Source organism: Podarcis liolepis (genome assembly GCF_965112155.1).
Source record: "Podarcis liolepis genome assembly, chromosome: 7".
Taxonomy (NCBI): Eukaryota; Metazoa; Chordata; class Lepidosauria; order Squamata; family Lacertidae; genus Podarcis; species Podarcis liolepis.
The window spans coordinates 73,829,526-73,854,118 of record NC_139561.1 but is presented as its reverse complement, the minus strand read 5'-3'; the positions used below and the strand labels follow the sequence as shown (position 1 = coordinate 73,854,118).

General features: G+C 46.7%; 2 protein-coding genes across 2 annotated transcripts in view; one reads left to right on the top strand and one right to left on the bottom strand.

Annotated features, from left to right (window-relative positions):
* Positions 1-21,318, top strand: part of NFKBID (NFKB inhibitor delta) — a gene marked incomplete at its 5' end in the record, with an annotated part of 33,009 nt that extends 11,691 nt beyond the window's left edge. The window contains 11 exons of the mRNA XM_083512613.1: positions 5,886-5,989; positions 7,974-8,007; positions 8,305-8,603; positions 9,528-9,739; positions 10,530-10,635; positions 12,954-13,100; positions 14,857-14,908; positions 15,023-15,168; positions 16,008-16,124; positions 17,703-17,867; positions 18,435-21,318. Of these exons, the coding sequence (XP_083368739.1) occupies positions 5,886-5,989; positions 7,974-8,007; positions 8,305-8,603; positions 9,528-9,739; positions 10,530-10,635; positions 12,954-13,100; positions 14,857-14,908; positions 15,023-15,168; positions 16,008-16,124; positions 17,703-17,867; positions 18,435-18,500 (1,448 nt within the window). The 3' untranslated portion in view covers positions 18,501-21,318. The remainder of the gene's footprint in view (positions 1-5,885; positions 5,990-7,973; positions 8,008-8,304; positions 8,604-9,527; positions 9,740-10,529; positions 10,636-12,953; positions 13,101-14,856; positions 14,909-15,022; positions 15,169-16,007; positions 16,125-17,702; positions 17,868-18,434) is intronic.
* Positions 21,319-22,388: 1,070 nt separating this feature from the next.
* Positions 22,389-24,593, bottom strand: part of NPHS1 (NPHS1 adhesion molecule, nephrin) — a 61,026-nt gene continuing 58,821 nt past the window's right edge. The window contains exons 29-30 of the mRNA XM_083512287.1: positions 24,180-24,301; positions 22,389-22,739 (exon numbers count right to left, since the gene is read on the bottom strand). Coding sequence (XP_083368413.1) covers positions 22,611-22,739; positions 24,180-24,301 — 251 coding nt within the window. The 3' untranslated portion in view covers positions 22,389-22,610. The remainder of the gene's footprint in view (positions 22,740-24,179; positions 24,302-24,593) is intronic.

Genomic DNA, 24,593 nt, shown 5'->3' with positions numbered 1-24,593 from the left:
TTGCAGAGAAAACTCAATTAGGTAAACATTTAAAGGTGAACTTCTCAAATTTTCACTTTCCAAAACAATAAGAGTATTGAAACCCAGACATCCTTTCTAAATTTGAACTTCCCCAAATTTAGCAACGTATGGGGGATAACCTGCCTCATTTAACCAACATGCTTAAGTCTATTTAATGCATAAAGGGGTTAATACCATAGAGTAAGCTGTCTTGCCAGCTGTCCTTAGCTGTGTTCACTTCCCTTACCTTGGGAGGATATAGGTAATCGAGACTATTGTACCTCCTCTCAGTCTACCTGGTGATCTCGTGTGTGAAGAGGCTAAGCGGGTTGCTCCAGCTTAGGTGAATGGCTTTCACAAGTCATTCTTGTGTTCCATACCAATAATCTACAAACTTTTGCCATTTTGGAACTAAACTACGTTTTACTGCCTGTGCAACTTTTCCTGAATGTTGTATGGTATGGAACAGCACATGAATACGGCCTTTGGAGAGTTTGTAAGTAAACCATTTTAAACTTACCAGATGTGTGGGGTTAGAGGGAAGTTTTGGAACTCGCAGGGACATATTTTAAGGGCCTAAGCCCATATTTCCATGGTTTACTTTATTGCATATTTTATTATGTTTAAATCTCTGCTGGGGTTCTCTCATTGCAGAGTACTTGCCCCGGCCTTGGATCTTGGCATCCAGAATTTCTCCTTTTATACCTATATTTTTCTTTGTACCAACAATGTAGTTCTCCAGCCAAGTCATGTGTACATGAATACATATACTAAGGTAAAGTTTGTATTTTAAAAATGCATGTATTTGTGATAATAACATAGAAAAAAAGCATTAATTAGGGGAGATTGGGGGGGAAATGCTTATCCTAGGCAAAAATTGCATACAGACGTGCATATTAGAGGAAATTTGCACTAAAATACTGATGAATTTTCCTGAACCCTTAAAAAAAAAAAGAATCACACAAACTGATGTGGAAATGTGGAGAAATGAACTTTAGGTTGGAAAATTGAGAAACAGAGAGAATCCAAATTGGACATGGGCAAGACATACTGTTCAAACTAGGGACGGAATCCTGGATCTGCAGTACCTGCTCTGACCATTACAAAGGTGGCGCTGCAGCATGGGAAAGATCAGAACAGTAACTTCTTCCGCCCACAGGGATTTGAAGTGCCGAAACACTGCCTGCGCCCCTGATTCAAATTTCCCAATGCCTGCCTTGCACTGTTCTCCTCTGTACGCTCTCTATAATAAAATTACAAAGGCAGTCTGTTTCCTCTGCCCAGCATTAAGTGTTATCTCTAGTCCAATGCTCCAACCACTACACCACCCTGAAGACTATAGTTCCCATCGTCCTTGGCCATGGCTGAGCTGATGGGGGCTGGAGTCCAGCAATAAGAGGAGGGCACTCCTTTGACTTACACACTTGCATCTGCACCAGGGGACTCACCCTGAACCTTGCAGGTTCATGTCACAGGATCCAGAAAGGAAATGTAGTCGAGTGGAGGAATAGATCTCTGACCAGCAGCCCTTGCCGGCTGAGTTTTTCTTTCACATCATTTCCTTCACAGTGTCATGCCTTCCGTCAACGGAAGCGACGGCGCTGCAAGTTGCCTTGTTTTTTACACCGGCAGCCAGGACAACAACCACAGCACATGCCTTTGAGCTGGCATGCTGCCTGCCGTTCCCCTCCTCCTCACATTGCTCTCAGAAGGCTTTTAACAAGGGACTGGGGAGGTGGGGGGTGGCCACAATATCTGTGTTTGAGCATCACCTGCTCTGGAAAATATCCCTTGTGCGTCGAGAAGGGAAACCACAAGTGACGGAGATGAAAGGCCGAGGTTGGGTCAAAGCAGGATTCATGAGCAGCACAGAGCTGTTATTTTCTGCCAGCAGCCTTGTCCCAGTAGCAGGCAGGGCAAACTCTGAATCATGTCACAGGAGCGCTCAGGAATTTAAGAGGGGCCTTCTGAGACTGTCACTATTTTGCAGGAGGAACCCGAGCATGTACTGGAACTTTAGGTCTCTGTAATAAAAAATTGGATCAAATCGCTCTGTCGCCCGAGCACAGAGCTTCTCAATCTGAGCTCTGCGGACTTCATTCATGTTTCCCCATTAAAGATCCGCCTTGATTTTTAACTGTATTTTTATTGCTTCTTTTATTTCTTATATTGATCCTTAATTACCTTTTTATTGCTTCCTTATCGCTCTATGGTTTTTAATTGCTTCACCGTTCCCTATGTCGCATTTTACAGCGTTGTATTTTGAATTCAGTGGAATTCAGATTGTAATGCAGTCAAATACAGTACATACAAAAGAAAAGAAACAATAGAAATGCAATTAAAAATCACACAGCACTCTGAAATTGCTACAATGGGCAGAAATGGTCCACTAAGACCCTCAGCGATTATCAAGTGGTCAGGGGGTGGGGAGTTTGTAATTACAAATGTCCTAGTGCATTAATCTGGTTTTTTAAAAACAACAACAACATATATTTTGCACTTTGGGAAGGGAGGAGAACATGCACTGAAAAGTGTGAGGTGAAGTAATGAGTAACAGGAAGACGTCTGAAGACCCCAGAAACAAATCAAGATGAATGCATGATAAATACTCGTTGTCCATCCCATAAACAAGTCAGAGCAAATGCTCAAAAAAGACCCAGCATTCTAGCCGCACTGCAAGTTTTGTGCTAGCGGAATGAGGGTGAATGTTGAATATACAGGTTGCCTGGAGGAAAGATTAATTTGCTGTCAAGGCTTGGGTCTGGAATATATTGTTACTGGCACTGCAGATCCGCTGTTCCTTTGTTAGATTGCTGGTAACAGCCCAGAATGGTTTGCTGGTCTTTTTTTCAATGGGCAGTATGACATGGTCTCCAGGTAGCTAGAAACCTCTCTCCATTTTGGAATGAGAAACCGGAGTTTGGAGGAGGTGGTGCCCCACTGATGAGGCAGCTATGCATGTGAGATAGGGGAGCTGGCTGGTTGGTAAGGACAATGGCCATGTGTATAGGTGACAGACAGACAGAGACACCACATGCAAGAATTTCTGGAAAGCTGAAACGGACAGTCTTTGAAGGATCTGCTTCATAGGAATGTCTGCTTTTGCTTTGATGTACTCTGCATCTTCACGTTGATGAATAAAGCAAATATTTCAAGGGCACTTCCGGAATGTTGCTATTCTTGAATGGGATTCAAGCACGTACTAGCAATTTCAGGTTGTGCAATTGTAGTTGAATTGTGCAAGAAAACTGCTTCCCCAAAAGATCAGGGTTTTATATATATAAAAAAACAGAAAGGAAAGTGATGGGGAAATGCCCTGGGAGGTGTGAGATAACACTTATGTTGATGTAATGTCATCTAACCTCCCCGCAAACAAATCAGAATGAATGCTCATTGGACAGCCATCATTGTCTCATCCAAAAAACAAATCATGACTTCCCCCAAAGAATTCTGGGAGCCGTAGTTCATTAAGAGTACTGGAAAACCCCTATTCCCCTCACACAGCTACAATTTCCAACAGAATGGATGAGGAAGCCAGACCAGTCTCAAGACCACATTCCCACCATGCATTCAAAGCACTAGGCTACCACTTTAAAAAGTCATGGCTTCCCCTGTGAGCAAAGGATTGTGGGAATTGTAGTCTTATATTATCTGGAGGGCCACAGGTTCCCAACCTCTGACTAGGGAAGGGGGAGAAATTTGATTCAGTTCAAATTTAAAGGAGAACCTGCCTAATTCACACTTTCCGAAGCAATATGCAAATCGAAGCACCGCTGTCTTTCAAAATCCACACTTCTCCGAATTTTGCAATGCTGTTCTCCAGCCAAGTAATAGCATATTTTTCTGTGTATAAGACGCCCCCATGTATAAGACAACCCCTATTTTTTGGAGCCCAAAATTAAGAAATTTGGCCAGAGCCTAAACCCAAACCCAAGCCCAGGCCACCTGCACCAGAGCCTGAACCCCTGATTTTTGTCTATTTTTTTAGCAAAGAACATTGTCTTATACATGGAAAAATACGGTATGTACAAAAAGCATATACTGTGGTAAAGTGCATGTAAAAATGCATAAATTGGTGAAATAACATATACAAATGTATTATATTAAGGGAAACTGGCTTGCAAGAAATGTGTGTAGTAGGCAAAATTAGATACTGAAATTTTATTTGTTGGAAAAATTCACACTGAAAGGCTGCTGAATTTTCATGAGATTAAAAAAAAATGCAGGCCAATATAGAAATGTGGAAAAGTGAACTTCAGATTGGAAAAGTGAGAAGTGGAGAGAAATAGGCATTGACATATTGTTCACACATCTCTGCCCCTGACATGCTGAAACAGTGGAATCAGAGCAGTGTGAGAATTCTGCAGTTGCAATGTGAAAATGCAGTAATTAGCACTAGGTCCAAAATAGGATTTCTGTTAGTTGCAGGGTAGAACTACTTTGCCCTGCAATATGCAGTGGAAGCAGAAAGTGGCAAAATAACTCAAGATGTGCTGGTCTGAAAATGTTCACCATCTTTTCTGCACGAAGTGCAGATATCAGCTTTTCCCAGTGCAAGGTTTGTGCTAGCTGGGTGCAGTTTTGCTAGGTGCAGACTATAAACAATTCTGGTGTACGTATGCCATTTAACTTTCCTTTTAGACTTTGTGCAGGGAAGTTGTTGCATCACAAGGAAGATGCTTATCCTTTGCTTGACAGGTTAGCTTTCTGCAAGCAGGGAAGCTTTGCTGTGGGTCTGTTTTCAAGTAGACCAGGGATGGGAAAATGGATTGGATTAGTAGATCAGATTCTTGGCTTCCTCATCCCCAGTCAGGCCAACTTTGACAGGTGTGGTCACCTACCTGTCAATCACCTGACATCCTCTGCCTGGCAAATGCACAGGGTTTTGAAAGAGCCAACATTCAGGTGATTGGCAGGGCCTTCAAACCCCATTTTCAGTAGGAATTTGCAGCTTTACCTCCCCTACACCTGACTGATATCATATGTTATATCAAGAGTGGTGTAGTAGGGAGTGCATTTTAGCTGCTGAAACTTAATTTTTTCCAAATTTCTTCAGTGATGGGTCTTACAAATAGGTTTTGGGGTGTGAGAAATTCAGAGCTGTTATTCTTTTTTGTGACTGGACAACATTTAGCTTGAAAGTCTATGTTTGACAAAGAAGCACATGAGGCTTTCGGGAAAGCAAAAAAAAAAATATCAATTTTGTTTTCTGAAAATGTCAGGTAATCCTTAACAATAAGAATAATAGGAATGTAATCTAACTTGGCAAATCATTTTTAATGATTTCTATGCAATTTTACACACCTTTTACTTACCAAGCAAAACTAAATTATATTAATTTAACCAAAATATATTTTGAATTCCCAAGTCATGTTACAATGTTTTAGCACCCTTCATTTTTTGAAATTTCAACATGCCCTAGTGGGGTACGTCAGTATGGCATGGCAAAAATGGCCCCATGGGCCAAATGGTCAGGCCTGGTGGGGCTAACTAGGCTGTAGCTTCCTCACTGATGAAATAGTCCAGGGGTCAGCAACCTTTTTCAGCTGGGGGCTGGTCCACCATGCCTCAGACCATGTGGTGGGCTGGACTATATTTTTTGGGGGGTGAACGAATTCCTATGCCCCACAAATAACCCAGAGATGCATTTTAAATAAAAGGACACATTCTACTCATGTAAAAACACACTGATTCCCAGACCATCCGCAGGCCAGATTGAGAAGGCGATTGGGCTGCATCTGGTCCCCGGGCCTTAGGTTGCCTAGCCCTGAAATAGACACTCTGAAGGTGGGATGCTTGCATGCTTTTAGGAAATGATCTGATCCCAGGCTAGAGCTGTCCTTCCTCTCAATCCTGACAACCCCATTTGCTCTCTCTGCTTTCAGGTTGCAAAGTTCCACGCAGCAGTTTAGCACCCCAGACTGTGCGGGAATTACTGGAACAAAAAAGGCAACAGCAGATGGTCCTTGGCCACAGCACTGGACCCCAGGTGAGTCATCCACTGAAACCAGTTGTGATTGTTCCTTGCTTCAAGCAGCCCCTTCCAGCTAGATGTCTCCAGGAAACTGCCAAGCAGGACAGCAAGGCAGCAGCCCTCTCCTGCTGCTATTGCTCCCCACAGCAAGCATTCAGTGGCTGTTGCTTCTGAGCATAGAGGTGTCAGGAGCTTGTCCTGCACTTGAGTAGGACCCTGGCAGAGACACATGCCCAACTGGCATGTTCTCTCCCTCCTGGTCAATCGTTCGGGAGCTTCAAAAGCTTTCTTCAGCCCAAACATCATAGCAACCGATGCCAACAGACATCAGCACCCTTAGGGATCCGCAGAGTCTTTGCAGTTCGTGTGACAGACCTCAGCAACTCAGCATTTTGGCTAACCTACTTTATTTACATATAAACACATACAGAGCACTGCAACATGGCTCCCTCTCTCTCTAGCATCAGACTGCAAAGAGAAAAAGACAAAGGACAATAGTCCCACTTCACAGAACACAGTAACGCAAACATCCAGTCTCCGTCACTTCCCACTTTGTGGAGTTAAAACATACACTGTCATGTGATAGACAACAATCCCATGACTGCAACCACGGAGCAGGAATTCTAACAAGAGGTTTCATGTGGCCATCATGACTGGTACCTATTGACAGCCTTCTCATCCAATGAATTTGTCTCAGCCTTCTAAGTTAGGGTCCATCACCTAGGCTAGCTGCACCTGCTTTGCATTCTTTGAGACGAGGGCTGTAGCCTTGTGTTAGAGCATCTGTCTTGCATGCAGAAGGCCCAGGGTTCAATCCCAAATAAAATCCCCAGCATTTCCAGGTTAGGCTGGGGAAAGATCCTGCCTGAAACCCTGGAGAGCAACTGCCAGTCAGTGGAGAGGCAGATGGACCAATGTTCTCCCCCCCCAATAATTTTTATTAAATTTTCTGTTTTACATTTTAGAATATTAATTTAAACAACCTTAAAATATCAATGACTTTCCCTCTTCTCTTTCCATGGTTCATTTTGCATAGCATAAATCCCCCCATATTTTATATAAACTAAACCATTCAGTATTCCATTATTATTACATCCACCAAAACTTATTTACACTGTTGAATTAATCTTAATGCTGCCCACGTTTTCAAACATACACAATTTCCCCCCATATATTCAATAAACATTTTCCAATTTTCTTTAAACATATGTTCTTCTTGTTCTCTTATTCTATATGTTCTATCAGTTTAAGTTGCCATTTTTCTTTAGCTGGGACTTCGCTCGTTTTCCATTTGGGGGCTAACAAAACACAGGCCACAGTAGTGGCATACATAAATAACCTTTTTTGACATCTGGGAATTTCCATCTGAATTATCCCCAACAAAAAGGACTCTGGTCTGTTTGTTTTTGAAAAGTACTTTTAAACATTTTTTTCCAACACTTTTACAGGTCCAACACATAGGGTAGAACGTACCCCAAATGTTCATTCACGTGATCCTCAATTCATAACATAGGAAGAAGTTACCTTCTGCTGAGTCAGAACATTGGTCCATCGTCCATGAGGGTAGATGGACCATTGTTCTGACTCAGCAGAAGGTGGCTTCTTCCTACGTTATGAATTGGGGACCATGCAAATGAACATTTGGGGTCAGATTAAGGGGCAGCCTAGTCTAGGTTGGCGACCATAGCATGTTTGGATTTGTATTTGATATCCCGTTTTATCACTACCCTAAGGAGCCTCAAAGCGGCTAACAATCTCCTTTCCCTTCCACTCCCACAACAAACACTCTGTGAGGTGAGTGAGGCTGAGAGATTTCAAGAAGTGTGACTAGCCCAAGGCCACCCAGCAGCTGCATGTGGAGGAGCAGGGAAGCGAACCCGGTTCACCAGATTACGAGACCACTGCTCTTAACCACTACACCACACTGGTCCAGACACAACTGCTTTATTACCTTTACCAGGCTCATTACTGATCCTCTTTTTTTACTCTTCCTCTGCAGGTACCCCCAGGAGTTTTCGAATCCAGCCGAACAGGTGAGTAGATATGGACACACGGGGATGCTTTTCTTCCCCCATAGAGCCGGTGCGCCTGAAATGGCTACTAACGTTCTGTCTGCACTGGGAGAGGCAATATGCTTCTGCGTCCCAGTTGCTGGAAACCACAGGAAGGGAGAGTTGTTCTTGAGCTCGGGTCCTGCTTTCGGGCTTCCCATGGGCATCTGGTTGGCCCCAGTAAGAACAGGATGGTGGACTAGAGAGACCACTGGCTTGATCCAGCAGGGCTTTTCTTCTGCTTCTGTATTCTTTGCTCATCTGAGTCCCTCTTTCTAGAGCCCCCCAGAGCAGCTGAGGGAAGAGGACCTACTCCAGGACAGACAGCTGCTCCCGAGTACCCGGTCGCGGCCTTTCCCACCTGGCAGCCAGACACCTCAAGCCAAGCGGCCTTCCCTGCCGACTGCCACTACCAGCCAGTGGACCCCACCAAGAACTACCTCCTTCCACCTCCAGGGCCCCAGTATGGCATCATCAACCCCTTTACTTCTTTGGATGCCAGTGTTTATGGGCCTGCAGGACCTAGTACCACCGAGGCAGTGTACGGTTCCAAGATGGCGTCAGCGGTGGATTATGAGGTGAATGTGGAATTATGGGATGTGGGTGGGTGAGGAGTGGCTCAAACTGGAGACAGTACATAAATAAAGACACTCACAGGACTGAAATAAAACTCATAACATTTATTGTAAACGTTTGGTGAGACCACAATATGTAATGCTGTAATATAATAAGGAATGTACAGTGGTACCTCGGGTTAAGTACTTAATTCGTTCCAGAGGTCCGTTCTTAATCTGAAACTGTTCTTAACCTGAAGCACCACTTTAGCTAATGGGGCCTCCTGCTGCCACCACGCCGCCGGAGCATGATTTCTGTTCTTATCCTGAAGCAAAGTTCTTAACCTGAAGCACTATTTCTGGGTTAGCTGAGTCTGTAACCTGAAGCGTATGTAACCTGAAGAGTATGTAACCCGAGGTAACACTGTATGTCTAAAGTATAATAGAAAAATTTATTAAGGAATTATAGACAATTATAGAATGTATATATAGTAATCACGCTTAAGTAAGAACAATGTAGAGAAGCCAGAAGAGGGGTGGAGGGAAGTTAATTTGGATAAGATATAGATTGAAAGGAGAATAATATTGTTAAGCTGTATTGTGTTTAAGATATATGGGGGAAATTAATAAAAATTATTGGGGGGAAACAAAAAACAAACTGGAGACAAGGAAGGGGCTCATGCTATCATCTTAATCTGTTTTTTAAACAGCAGTTTTCCTGTTCCAAGGAAATCCTTGGGAATGTATCTCCATTCCCCGTTTGTGGATTGCTTGCCCCAGGGAGGTTCAGAGTCAGAAGCTGTTCCCAAGCCTAATTTTGGTGGGAGGAGGGGACCCTGGAAATGCCTCTGTGAACATATATGTGCCCACACTGGCAACCCTGACGTATATCTGGGGGGAAATTTGGTAATATTGCATTGCTTCTTTACCATGGTTTCTTCCACACAGACGGCGGTCTCTGAAACCGGGCCTTTGGATCTCTTCCCCGCTCCTGGGGGTGTCTGCCTGCAGCAAGAACTGAACAACCCCTGCCTTCTTCCTGAGGAGAATTTCCCGGCCTCATCCCTGGAGGTGGATCCAGGGGAACTGGCCCAAGCTCGGGCGGAGATCCGGAACACAGAACTGCCTCTTCTGCTACATCAAGATGAGGATGGAGACACGTAAGTCTGTTGCCGGTGGTAAGGGCACTGGTTCTCCCTCCTCCCAGGAAATCGCTTTGAATACCATCCCATTCGGGTGCTCACTTTGTCCCCTTTGAAGTAAGGTGGCTGTGTGTCCTATTTTCTAGCAGATAGTCCTCTGTCTGGCCCAGGGTCACATTCATTTAAAAAAATTGTTTTCCCCCAAAGAATCATGGGAGTTGTAGTTTGATATGGGTACCGGGAAATGCAGCTGTAGACTACAGTTCCCATGATTCTTTGGGGGAAGGCATGTGCTCTAAATGTATGAGCACATGCGGCTATGACCCTAGTTGGACAAATACAGATGAAGAACCCTAAGAAGGGAGAGTAGGGAAATTGCCCATGAACAACTTAGGGACTCTAAGCAGGTATGCCTCAGCACAGTCTTCCCCACTGTGGTGAAATGTACTCTTATTTCTGTTTATAGTCATTGTTTCAAAATTTGGTTCTTATACACGTACAGATTGTTATATTGTGTGTTTATTACATTTATTTGACATTTAGATGCCACCTTTCTACACGTGGTTCTGTCCCCAGCTTTTATCCTGCCAACAACCCTATGAGGCAGGCTAATTCTGAGAAAGAGGAAGAACCATTGGCCCGTGTGAAATCAATGGCTGAGCAGGGATCAGAACCGGGGTCTCCTTAGTCCTAGTCCGAGACTCTAGCCACTATGTCAGGCGGTTCTCTCACGGCATTGCCAGGGGAGAAGAGTCTTGTCTGCCGATCGCCAAGTTCTTAAACCATTCCATGCCCCTCTCCTCTTCAGGTTTCTGCATCTATATGTGGCCAAAGGACACCGACCATTGGCATATGCTACTGCTGAGGTATTCCGGGAGTGTGGCCAGCTTGATGTCAAAGAGCACAGGGGGAAGGTGAGGATGAGGCCTGGGCTTAATTCTCCTTGCATGGAGGAGACACATGAATATCTTTCTCCAGCTGTCTCGTAGGGCTGTCTCCAACTAAGTCCTATGCATAGAATCATAGAATTGTAGGTGAAATATACTCGGAGTCCTGCAGTGATTTCATGCTCTTTATTGCAGCTTGTAAAATGGTGATTGGATTTCCCCCCAAACCTTAGGCTTTTATATACAGTGGATGCTCGGGTTGCGAACGTGATCCATGCGGGAAGCACATTCGCAACCCACAGCGCCGCATCTGCGCACACGCGGTTTGTGATTCGGCACTTCTGTGCATGCGCAAATCGCGATTTAGCGCTTCTGCACATGTGCAAGCGCAGAAACTCAGAAGTAACCCATTCCGGTACTTCCGGGTTCGGCGCAGTGCATAACCCGAAATCGCGCAACCTGAAGCGTCTGTAACCCGAGGTATGACTGTACATTATTTGCACGATGAGTCCTGTCTGACTGGCTGATTCTGCTTCCCTCCTGGAGCCTGATTGGTCTTCTCCTGCAGGCCAATCAGTTGCTGCATTCTATGATCCTACCAGCCTAATAGGCTGATTAACTTCCTCCTGGAGCCTGATTGGTCTTCTCCTGCAGGCCAATCAGTTGTTGCATTCTACAATCCTACCAGACTAATAGGCTGATTAACTTCCTCCAGGAGCCTGATTGGTCTTCTCCTGCAAGCCAATCAGTTGTTGCATTCTAGGATCCAACCTGCCTATTGTTCTAGGATCCAAGCTTAGTACATAACAGTAGGGTTGGGAGGGACTCAGAGAGGTATCTAGTCCAACCCCCTGCAATACAGGAAAAACAGCTGACATATGGCCACCCAACTTCTGTCTTAAAACCCCCAAGGAAGGAGAGTCCATCACCTCCCAAGGGAGACCGTCCCACTTACCATCAGAAAGTTCTTCCTAATGTTTAGTCATAATCCCCTTGCTTATCATCTGAATCCAGCATACTCATCTGAAATTAATGGTTCTAAAGATAGGCTTAACGCATTAATTTGAATGGGTCAACTCTAAGTAGGACTAGCATTGGCGACAGCCCTATAGCATTTAGAATTTATTTCATAAGCTATGTATTTGCTATAGAATATATCCAAGGTCAATCAAACGCCAGTCCATGGAGTTATGTCCATTCATTTCAGAGGGTCTGCTATGAGTATCTTAGATGAATATCACTCTATTCTTTCCTACAGGTATCCAGGCAACCTATTTGTTCTGACTTTCACTGATTATTCTGATTTCTTTTCTTGTGTGTGTTTTCAAATGCACTTACTCTGCCATTCTAACAGTATATGTACTTCATTTATTGCTCATACATGTATAGAAATTCAATTTATATTCTCTGTTATTCCATATTGCATCCTGCTGTGACAGCTATTGTAAAACCCATCAGGCAATTTATAAAATAAAGGGATAAAAAGTAAATAAATGTCAAAGAAAGAAACAACTATCTCACATTTAGAAGACATCTGAAGGCAGGCCTGTTTAGGGAAGTTTCTAAAAGTCTTTTAAAAGTCAGAGAGTAGTTTATTTCCTTGATATCTGATGGGAGGGCATTCCACAGGGCAGGCACCACTACTGAGAAGGCCCTCTGCCAGGTTCCCTGTGGCTTCACTTCTTGCAGTGAGGGAACTGCCAGAAGGCCCTCGGTGCTGGACCTCAGTGTCCCTCCCTGTGAGAAGCCAAGACATCTGAAGGTAGCCCTGTTTAGGGAAGTTTTTAATGTTTGATGTTTTATCGTGTTTTTAATATTCTGCTGGGAGCCGCCCAGAGTGGCTGGGGAAACCCAGCCAGATGGGCGGGGTATGTATAAATAAATAAATAAATAAATAAATAAATAAATAAATAAATGATGATGATGATGATTATCTCTCTGCTCTTCACTAAATGTGCCTCCTGTCCAGCTCCCCTGTAACACCTTGCAGTCCACTAATGCCTCTTGCTTGTTGGGATGGGTGATGGGTGTGCAGAAACTTAGCCTATGCTACAAAGGTGATATTTGCATTCATTGCTCCACCCACTTTTGCCTATGGCCCCTCCCACCGTTGGCATGTGGCCCTCAGAAGGTTGCCCAAAAGGAAATGCAGACCTCAGGCTGAAACAGGCTTTGCATGCCTGGTGTATATGCATTGAAGTAGCGAATGTTCCCTTCTGTCAACTGCTGCCTGTCGCCTATCAACTGCTGCCCTAGATAGCTGCCTAGAACCAGGCGCCTGGCAAGGCTGAGCTCTGCCACTCCCAGCCACAGCCACTCACTGCTATTCCTCTCTGTGTGCCCAGACTCCGCTGCTAGTGGCGGCTGCAGCAAATCAGCCTGGGATCGTGAAGGACCTGATCGTGCTGGGAGCGGATGTCAACGCTGCAGACCAGAAGGGGCAGACTGTGCTGCACCTTGGCGCCACCTATGGGCTGCCCAGTGTCATTGAGGTGAGTGTCCCTATTGCATAGCCAACATTTAAGAATGATGGGAGTCGCTACCCAACAATACCTGGAGCGATACAGGGGAAAGGCATAGCTCAGTGGTAGGGCACCTGCCTTGCATACAGAAGGTCTCTGGTTCAATCCCAGGCATCTCCCCGTAGGGCTAGGAAATCAGGGTGTAGGAAGTGGGGTGCGGGAGGTGCGGTCCGCCCCGGGTGTCATCCTTGAGGGGGGTGACAAAATAGCACACCATGGGGCGGCACTTACCACGGGGCATGGCCTGCAGCACATCCGAGCCACACGTCTCTCCTGGGAGTGACACAGTGGCTCGGGGCCCCGTGCTGCCCGAAATATTCCCTGCCTGGAATCTTGGAGAGCCTCTGGCAGTCACTGCAGGCAATATTAATGGCCTGATTCAGTACAAGGCAGCTGTCTATGGCCCCATCGCTGCTAGCAACGCCAGCCCTATCATCAGGCAAAGTGAGGCAATTGCCTCAGGTGGCAAAAGCTCAAGGGCAGCAGCCGGGCCATTCCTTCAGAAGAAGAAGAGTTTGGATTTGATATCCTGCTTTATCACTACCCGAAGGAGTCTCAAAGCGGCTAACATTCTCCTTTCCCTTCCTCCCCCACAACAAATACTCTGTGAGGTGAGTGGGGCTGAGAGACTTCAGAGGTGTGACTGGCCCAAGGTCACCCAGCAGCTGCATGTGGAGGAGCGGGGAAGCGAATCCGGTTCACCAGTTTATGAGTCTACCGCTCTTAACCACTACACCACACTGGCTCTCCACTATAGCACCCAGCCACCACCAACTCCAACTCCCATGAGCAAGTGGGGCCAACAGTTGGGGTTGGCGGGAGCTGGGCCTCACGGTGCCTCATTGCAGAGTTCAAATTGCAGCAGCGTTTCTGGCTTTTCTTCCTTTTTATACTCCTGCAAATGTTAGCAGCACGATAGCACATACAGCAGGCCAATGCTTTCCCTTGATCTCCATGCATGGACAATGGGTGGCTCTCCATGCATGGGCAATGGGTATCTGATAAAATACTATTTACCGTATTTTTTGCACCATAACACTCACTTTTTTCCTCCTAAAAAGTAAGGGGAAATGTCTGTGCGTGTTATGGAGGGAATGCCTACGGGTGGCATGCCTACGGATTTTCCTCCTCTAAAAACTACGTGCGTGTTATGGTCGGGTGCGTGTTATAGAGCGAAAAATACGGTATTCGTTTTGGAGTATTTATAGCCTGCCTACCAACTGATGTTCTTGAGGCAGCTTACAATGCCTTTAAAATAAAATGAAACAGGCTGTGATGCAATAGTCACTACAGCAGGGAAAAGGTCTACAGTGGTAACTTGGGTTGCATATGCTTCAGGTTACATACGCTTCAGGTTACAGACTCCGCTAACCCAGAAATAGTACCTCGGGTTAAGAACTTTGCTTCAGGATGAGAACAGAAATCGTGCTCCGGCGGCAGCAGAAGGCCCCATTAACTAAAGTGGTGCTTCAGGTTGAAAACAGTTTCAGGTTAAGAACGGACCTCCGGAACGAATTAAGTTCTTAACCCGAGGTACCACTGTATATATTTATAGTCATCCTCCTGCCCTTTTTCTCTGCTTTTCCAACAAATACTGTTGAAGGAGCTAGGCATTAGAGCCACTCGGTCCAGGGCCAACATCTACTTGCTGAGCTTTCGTTAGGTTGGGATTTAATCTGTTCTAAGCACATGTCAGAATGACGATCTCTTCTGGATTCTTTCCCAGGCCGTCATGGTGACTGGTATCCCAGTCAATGTCGATGCCAGAAATTTCGAAGGTAAGAGGATCGGAGAGTGCTGTGTCTCCCCAGAAACATTTTCAAGTTGAGATTGCATATTATTTTGCACACTGCTAATGTGTGGAGTCTTTGACATCCCTTTCTGCACTGTAGGTCTGACCCCCTTGCATTGTGCTGTCATAGCTCACAATGCCGCCTTCCAGTCCCAAAGCATGGATCCGTTGTCTCAGCAGCAGCTCCAGAACTTCCTGCTCTGTATTCGCTTGCTCCTTGAGCTCGGGGCCAACTACAAGAGCCAGGTAGGTGGGTGGGTGGGCTCTGAGGAGGGGTTCCTTCTCCCCAGGCCAGGAGACCAAGGTGGCCACTTCTGCATCAACCAAAAAGAGAGCAAAAGAAGGAGACATAGCAAAGCATTTGCAGAATTTGGCTATTGTTGCCATAATTAAAATAGAAAAATAGATCTTGCCATGGTGGGGAAGAATGTGACCATGCAATGTATACCGCTTAGGGTGCTCTGTGATCCTCCAGATGGCCTGTTTATTGAGCATTCACCCTGATTTGTTTGCACAAAGCTTACAAGGAGATTAGACTGCGACCTGTCTTCACTGGAAATTCCTTCTGATTTATTTAACAATTAGCATTATTAATCTGCTAGTGTTTTCCCATTTGTTCCTCTCACCCTTTTCGGTGACTTTCCTCATCACTTTCCTAACTGCAAAAAGTCTTATAAAAATGTGGATTTGTTTCACCAGGGCAAGACAATGCTTTAATTCACTTTAATTGCATAAATCTAGATTTCTCGTGTACACTTGAAGCTCTCCCACTGACATCGTGACATACTAACAGTATGGAAGCACTTCTAAACAGGACTGGCAAAGTGCCTTACCCTGAGTCAGACTGTTTGTTTATCTAACTCAATATTGTCTACACTGGCAGGCAGCTGCTCTCTAGAATTTCTCCCCCAGTCCTACCTGGAGGTGCCAGGGATTGAACCTGGGATCGTCTGCATGCAAAGCAGATGTTCTCCCACCCAGAACGGTTCAAAGATAAGACTCTCTTTTGTGATTAGCCAAGAAAGCTCGGCCAGCCCATCCTGGAGATTGCATCTGGCCTCCTGACAGTTTCCTCCCTTTTCTAGGAACTGAAGAGCAGCAAAACCATTCTGCATTTGGCCGTCCAAGCTGCAAACCTGCCTTTGATCCAGTTCCTACTCCAGCTGCCTGAAGGAGAACTCCAGAACTTTGTCAATATGAAGGTGTGCTTCTGGGTTTTCTCTGCTAGGGGGCACTGTTGCCCAAGGTTGGGGATAGAAAGGAGTTTTTCCATTATGGTGTTGTTGTTGTTTTGTATCATGAAAGGCAGACGGGTGGGTAGAACTGGTGGCCCTCGGAGAGCAGATCAAGCCTGATCAGCACCTTGCAGCAGAGGGCCCAGCTCTGAGAATCACATGTCACGTGGGTTCATTTGGGCCGTAGCAGCTGGCATGCAGGTTTTTGTCTATGTCAGTTGCAGCTTTGGGACCTTAGGAAAGGGAGAGGGAAAGTTATATTTTTTGTTCCTCCCTCTCTCCCATGATGATCTCTCCAACGCTGCTCTTTGCATTGCGAGGGTTAGCGTGCGACTCTTCATCTCAGGGTGATGGGTTCGAACCCCACGTTGGGCAAAAAGATTCCTGCATTGCAGAGGGTTAGACTAGATGACTCTGGTGGTCCCTTCCAACTCTACAATTCTATGCCATTGATGCCAATGGATGCTTCCCTTGAAAAGTGAAGAGGAATATTGGGGAGGTGATTGGCAGCTGCCGTGGCCCAAAGGCTGCTCCAGCTTCCCCAGGACTGATCCTGAGTAGCACAGAGGCTCAGCTAAAAGGGCAGAGGGAGAAATGGCATGTTAAACAAGTGTGCTGCTGAGGTATCCTGTTCTTCAGGGATGTAAGAAGCCATCGTTTTCTGTTCTGCCCTGTACAGTCGTACCTTGGAAGTCGAATGGAATCTGTTCCGGAAGTCTATTCGACTTCCAAAATGTTCGGAAATCAAAGCATGGCACTGCAGGACACAAAGTAAACACAATTCAACTGATGGGGGGTTAATGTAATCAATTACATGTCATTTGTGGACTGAAAGTAACAGGAAACAGCAAATGCCCATTGTATTCACTGGACTGAGTTCCCTTCTGGCCATGGGATGAAGAAATGAACATCGCCAATTTCTGATTCCATTTCTTTCTTCGTCAGAATTCTCTGACATGTCCGTCAGCATTTTCTGGAACTTTGGAAAGAGTTGCAATGGACCTGAGGAACTGCCTTGACCATAAGCTGTCAACGTTTCCCTTTTTTTAAGGGAAATTCCCTTAATCCGAATAGGATTCCTCGCAATAAAAGGGAAAAGTTGACAGCTATGGCCTTGACCCACACATCCATGTCCAGCAATTGTACTCCCTAGATGGGGTACTGCTGAGAGTACCCACATGCCCCAGAGATGAGCTGGGTGTGCCCTAGAGACCAGGATTTTAGTGTTGCAGCTCCAGCCACCTGGAATCAGTTATCAGCCGAACTCTGGCAAACACCTAGCCTTTTAGCAATTAGGGGGCTATTGAAGACATTTTTTTTCTTTAAGAAGTCTTTCCCAAAGTGTGATGCAGTTGCTTATGTGAAAAAAAACCAATAGTTGCACAATGGTAGAAACTGCTTTACTGCTTTTAGCATCGCTGAGTTTGCAGTCTTTTTGCATTTTGTCTTATTTTATTGCACACTGCTTCAGTAAGTTTGGGTTAATAAATCTGCAATAAATGGATATTGTGCAGGCTAACTTGGAGGGGAAATCTCTGTCCTCAGGCCCACGGGAACACCGCCTTGCACATGGCCGCTGGTCTGCATGGACACCCCTTTCAGGAGCAGATTGTGCACCTCCTCCTGCATCACTGGGCTGATCCCAGTGCGCGGAACCTGGAGAACGAACAACCAGTCCACCTCTTGGCACCAGGCCCAGCAACAGAACAGGTCAGCTGGGGGCGGGTCTATGGTTGGTGGCAGTGGGCAGGGGGAGCTAAATTTAGTTCACTCTGCATTTTCATCAGGACCTACCAAATTTGCAACACGCAGCTCAAAATGCAGCTGTCCTGAGAAATTCGCGCTTCTCCGAATTCTGCGGTGGAGTTCTCCCACCTGCTCAAAAATGCATATGTTAAGCAAAAGGGGGCATAAAAAATTGTGTGCTTAGAGGAACTAACGTACCCCACAAAAAAATGCATGACATTAGGGGAAATTGCTTGGGGGGAAATGTGTATGCTGAATGAAAATCGCCTACAGAAATGTCTGCGTTGGGAGAAAGGCACACTAAGAAGCTGATGGATTTTCAAGTGCACTTGTTGCAAAAAAATAAATAAATAAAATAAACCAGTAGAGTGATGCAAAAAAGTGGAGAACTGAAGACTGGAAGGATGAGAAGCTGGGAGAAACCGAAATGGGCAGATCTGTTCATCCCTAGCTGCATCAGGACAGGGAAGAGCCCAAGAAGGAATAGCTATGCTTCATCTTTGAATGATTGTTATCTCCTTCCCTCTGCAGCTACGCCTGTTGCTTAGGAGCCGCCGTTTGGGCCCTGGACCAGCTCATCTCCCCCCTTGCCCATGAAGACCTCCTGTCAAGCCACACTCCTCGGCAGAACACCGTCTCTTTTTCAGACGCCCAGGAAGTGAAGGAGTGTCAATTTGGGGGGCGTTGTTGTTTATGCTGTTTTATCTTATGTGACAAGGAAACTTTGCCTTGTGCTGCCTGTATTTAACTAACTTATTGGATAGGGAGGGTTGTGTGCCTGACTTTCCTTGCTGATGCCGGCCAATAGTCTATCCCCAGTGGTGTCAGATTATCTCCCACTGCAATGCTGGCAGTGTGGAGGGCTTTGCCTTCCCCACTGTCACTGCATCCTTTCAGCCCCAGGCTAGTGAGCGGGCAGGGAACAAAGGTACTCTTCCACCACCACCCAGCACCACTGGGCTCACCCTCATCAGCAATGAAACAGTTCAGGCTCCGAGTGCGAATTCTGTCAACCAGCTGCTTCTCCCACTGGAGTTCTAAGTGCTCCTGTTTGGTATCCTTGCATGCAAGGGAGGGGGAGGCAGCTGCCAGGTCCGCCCCTCTCTATCCTCTTAGCTGCCGCAAGTATCATTTCTGTGAAATGGATCGTTGTAATTGAACCATATTGGTTTTTGGCAAAATTTGGATCGTATAGTAGCACAGGGCTGGCCTTTGCCGGAGGAATTACTTTGGTGAAACTGAGTTGCTGTTTAGGCCATCTCTGGTGTGATCCACTTATTGATGCTACGTCTTAAAACCTAAGAGAGTTCCTGTGACTTTTTAATTCAAAGAATTGCACAGAAGGGGGGTAGGAGATTCCACTGGTTGGAGCTTCTCGCAACTGTGGCATGGGAGTGATCTTCCAAGCCACAGCTGCCGAAATTATCCCTTCTGTGCAAATCTTAGGACACGGGCGGCTACCTTGTGGTACCCAGATGTTGTTGAACCACCACTCCCATGAGTGGAGTCCAGCCTGGCCAGAGATCAGGGATGATGGGACTTGAAGTTCAGCAACGTCTGGAGGGCTACGGGTGTCTTGCCCCCGCCTCCGGGTATTTCTCTACAAAATTAACCGGCTTAATTGTTGTTCCTTCTCTCTCCGCAACCGGGGAAGCCTTGGAACTGTACTTCCAGTGAGAGGTCTTTTAAGAGGTGCCTCAGCTCCTTCGCCCAAATGACAGTTCCCAGGAGTCCCTGTGTTGAGGCAGGAGCTGCAAGGCTGAAGCCAGCCTCGAAACAACATTGTGGTAGAGAACTGCCCTTTTAAGAAGTTAGAGGTGCCCTCTCAGGAGATGAAGTTGGCAGCCGACTTAATTACGCCTCACAATAACCTGAGGCAAATGACAATATGCACACTTTTTCAGTGCTGCCCCTCTGACGCTTGGAATCGGTTTGGAGGCCCTCAGGCAAGGTGGGGGCCTTCCGTGTTCTAAGCTGCGGGGATAAACACTGCGTGTTTTTTCTTGATTTAGGCTCCGGCCTGTGACGCACCCGCTCACAGCATCTGTGTGCAGAAACCTGTAGCCAGGTCCCTGGCTTAATTGAGAGAGCTCTGTGTAGCTCACACTCTTATCTCTGACTCATCGCCAAGGAAGCAGTCTTTCTTTCTCTCTCTCTCTCTCTCTCTCTCTCTCTCTCTCTCTCTCTCTCTCTCTCCATGAATGCATCAGCTTGTATCCCCACAAAGTGGGGAAATTAACACACCTCCCCTTTCATTTCCTATCCTCCCCACCCATCCCGTTTCTTGGCGGTCTCGCCTTATTAAGCCATGCTGTCCCACCAATTCCTGCTCTCCACAGTTCTTTGAGGGGTTTGACTTTCTCTTCTTTTCCCGTTGCTGGGTAGGGAGAAATCAGATCCTGTTTGCATTTAAAGGCAAACCAACCTAATTCGCCACCTTCAAATGTGAATGAACTGCAAACTAATGCAGAAATGCAAAGAACTGACCTTCAGATGGGGGAGGGGAGGGAAGAGAAACCAAAACGAGTAGATCTGCCCATCTGAAATTGCCAGACACCCAATCCGGTCTCCCTGGGATTTCTTAACTGTTGTGAAGAAAGGAAGAATTCTGGCAGTTGCAGCTTCTTCTGCCGCAAAATACTGCTGCAGATTCAGCTGCTGCAAGAATTATTCCTGCTCACTAACTAGGAGGGAACCATAGCTGTCAACTTACAGATTTGAAAATAAGGGACCAGCAGCCAAAATAAGGGATCAACAATTACTTTGATAAAATACATATTTTGTTGCGTGCAAATGGCTTTAGATACCTATTAGGTCCTCTAAATTACCATATAGCATATATTCAACACACAAAAACAGCAACAATTTGTTGTTGACAAAGGACAGCAGGACATAGAAAGGGCCCCATTACCTTCAGTAGCTTATTTAAGGGACATCATCAATAAGGGACAGCAGCAGGACATGGCCCTGGGATAAGGGACTGTCCCGCCAAATAAGGGACGCTTGACAGCTATGGAGGGAACCCTTCCCAAAGTGGTAGGACATCTGCTTTGCATGCAGAAGGTCCTAGAGTCCATCTCCCTGGAGGGCTGAAAAAAATTCACCCTGAAACCCTGCAGAGCTGCTGCCAGTCAATGCAGACAATACTGAGCTGGATAGACTCAGTGGTCTGACTCAGTAGAAGGCAACATCCTATAATCTTGTGTTTATCCCTCCCTTTTCCCATCTCTCTCTCTCTCTGTCTGGCAACCTTTCACATGCCCTCCTCTGTGTTCAGCTTGATAAACACTCCAAGCTTGTGCTAATGGAATATTTAAATGGAGGCGAGGACATGCCAGGGTTTATGATGAACCATATGTTATTGGAACAGAAGCAAGCTAATTGTGGCAATAAAGAAGCACACTTTTTAATCTTTTCCGCTGTCTCCGTCTCACACTGCCTACACTCCGGCCCCGGTGCAGAACCTGTGAACCCATCAGCGCCTGCCTGCTTCCGCTTTTGTCTCACTGCCAGCATTCTTGGACCACTCAGCCCCATGACCAAGGAAAAGAGGGAATAGAAACACAAGAGAGGGAAGGGTTGAGGTCTGCTATCAGAAGCGACTTCATGCCATGCAGCCAAGCCCCAGATAATTTGTTCATTTTGCTACCAGCCGTGTACCTGGTGCTTCTCGGGAAACCAGAGAAAGCAAAAGCGCAGTGTAGCTTTGAAATCAGTGGCTGAGGGCAGGTTTGAATGGGTCGGTCCCAGGCGCACCAACTCTATGGGGCTGAGGTGTCTTTGGCCCCCTCAATATTTGTTGGCAGGGGACCGGGTCCCCTCAAGGTTCAGGGGGTGGAGGAGGCCAAACACAGGGAGGAAGAGGAAGAGGCAGCTCTCCGTGAATGAAGAATGCCAGGAGCCAAGCTAAGGGTCTGTGGAGGGAGCATCTTGGGCTGCTAGCAAGGCACGGGCTGTGTCAGGCAGGAAGCCACTGCCGCTGGAGAGCAGCAGTCAGGGCTGTGGGGCCTTCTGCTCCTGAAATGTACCTCTGGGATGTGGGGAGGCTGAGTAGAGCTGAGGTGGTGCTGCTGCCGCCTGCATTCCCCCTCATGGCTGCCAGAAGGGGAAGGTCCAGGGGAAGAAAAGGAAGGTGGCATGTCCCTGAGGAAGTGGCGGTGGTAGCCAAGGAGCAGTAGGGGAGATGGAGGCACATGTGGATCAGCACCTTCTCTCCTCAGGCCAGGTATGGGGGCAGTGGCCTCCTCTAGACAATGCAACAGTCTCTCTCACACACACACACAACACATGCTGGGGCCCCTCCATATTGGGCGCAAGTCAGCGCCTCTTTTCAGTCCACCATCTTGATTCAAAATGGCACCTGATTGTATCCAAACGTAGACAGAAAGCTGCTCTTCAATCTCAGAGCCATCATCTGAAATTGGGTTGCGGTGTCTTCCAAGGTGTCCAAATTCATAGCGAGCAAACAAATCACTTTCAAAAATATATGGTAGATTTATTTATTGCAACCTTTCCTCCAAGGAGTTCACGGTGGGTGTGCATGGTTCTTTATCCCCCCCCCTCATTTTATCCTCACAACAACCCTGCGAGGTAGGTTAGGCTGAGAGACGGTGCCTGGCCCAAGGCGTCACCCAGCAAAGCTTCATGGCTGAGTACGGATTCGAATCCTGGGTGACGGATCAGAAGCAACCTTGCTGCAGCTTTTGCTCAGACCAGCTCCCCTTGTTGCTCAAAAGGCAGCTCCCCATCCAGGGGCAGAAAATCGGCCACAGGGTCGTAGACCTGTGTCACTTCCGCATAGTCATCCACTGATCTTCTGCTTCGCTGATAAGCACCCTAGACAAAAGGGAAGAAAGACCTGCTGAGGTTCCCTACCATTTCCCAACTGCAGGAGACAATGGGTGGAGGCCAGAGGTGTCGGTGACTCACCACCGCTGTAACTAAATGGAGCAGCCATGTGTGGAAGCACTCTACCTCTGAACACCAGCCATGCAGGCCAAACAGCAGAAGGCCATTGCCTACATGCCCTGCATCTGGTTGGCCCAGGTTGACAAACAAGAGCTGGGCTAAATGGATTCTGGCCTCATCTATCAAGGCCAAAGCCCCAGCCCCCAGTCCTTTCATGAGAAAGGGCACAGCTTGGTGGTTGGGCATCTCATCTGCTTTGTGTGTTCAATCCTAAAACAGAAAAATATAGCAGGTAAAATATCCCAGTGGTTAGCTCAGTCGGTAGAGTGTGAGGCTCTTAATGTCAGGGCTGTGGGTTTGAGCCCCGCATTGGGTGAATGAATCCTGCATTGCAGGGGGTTGGACTAGATGACCCTCATGGTCCCTTCCAGCTCTACAGTTCTAGGATTCTAATCCCAGCCAAGATGTGGCAAGACTCCTGCTTGAAAGCCTCGAGAGGGGCTGACTGTCAGTGTAGACCAAGAATGGGGAACTTGTGACCCTCCAGATGCTGTTGGACTGCAACACCCATCAGCCCAAGCTGGCACGGTCAATTATCAGGGATGATGGGAGCTGTAGTTCAACAACCTCAAGAAGGCCACAGGCTCCCCATTCCTTGCACTGACCATACTGAGCTGATGGACCATTGGTCTGACTCTGCCTGAAGCAGCTTCCTAAGGAGGCAGGGCTATAGCTCAGAGGCAGAGGGCACGTTCTATGTGCAGAAGGTCCCAGGCTCCACCTTGGTATCCCAGCTAAAAGGACCTGGGGTGGTGGGAGAGACCTCTGCCTGAGATGAATCACTGCCTGTCAGAGTAGGCAGTACTGACCTGACTCAGTATAAGGCAGCTTTCTATGTTCCAGAACTTGTTTTTCAATCTGAAAAAAAGTTTGTGGGGTCCTTTTTTTCTACCAGTCCAGCAGCTGCCAGTCTACTTCCTCTCGTCATTGGAAAATCTGGTTGCTGGTAGAAAGGTCCCAAATTTAATCCCTGGCATTTCCAGATAGGGCTGGGAGAATCTCCTGCTTGAAACCCTGGTGAGCTACTGCCAGTCAGTGTAGACAACACTGAGCTACATGGACCAATGGTCTAACTCAGTACAAAGCATCTTCCTATCTTCCTGTATGTTATACACTATGGGGCTAAGATGGGACACTCTCTGAGTTCCTTTTGGGTGTCTGTTTTTAAATGAGGAAGATGGAGGAAACAAGGGGATCCATGACTCACAATGAAACATACAAGAGAGGACAAGTCCTGTGGACTTGTTTCAGAAGGAGAGTCCATTGTGACTCTTCCCCCACTGTTAAGCCTCTTCCCCAGGTACTCACAGCATATTCATAAATCCACGGTTCCTCCTGAGGGTACCATCTCTCATACAGAGGCTTCATTTCTTCATACTGCCGGGGCAGCCTCACTTCCTCGTACTCGTGCTGACCTGGAGAACCAAGCCCTGTGGGTGCAATATTGGGGTCTGCCGTGATGAAGGAAGCCTGCCTTCAGGGACCTGAGATTGTTCCTCAAGAGCAAGGATGGGGCCACTCTCTGCCCTTGGAATTCTCCCCAGGCCCCACCTCTCAGGGGTCCAGCTTCTCCCCCTGAGCATTTTGCCTGGTTGGAATGTATCCTTGAACTCTGATGGTTCCTCTTGCTTGTTTGGATGAAGACAGCGAGAGAGAGTGTAGCCTAATGTACAAAGGCAGAAACTAAATGTGCTGCTTCTCCCACCACTGACACATGACCCA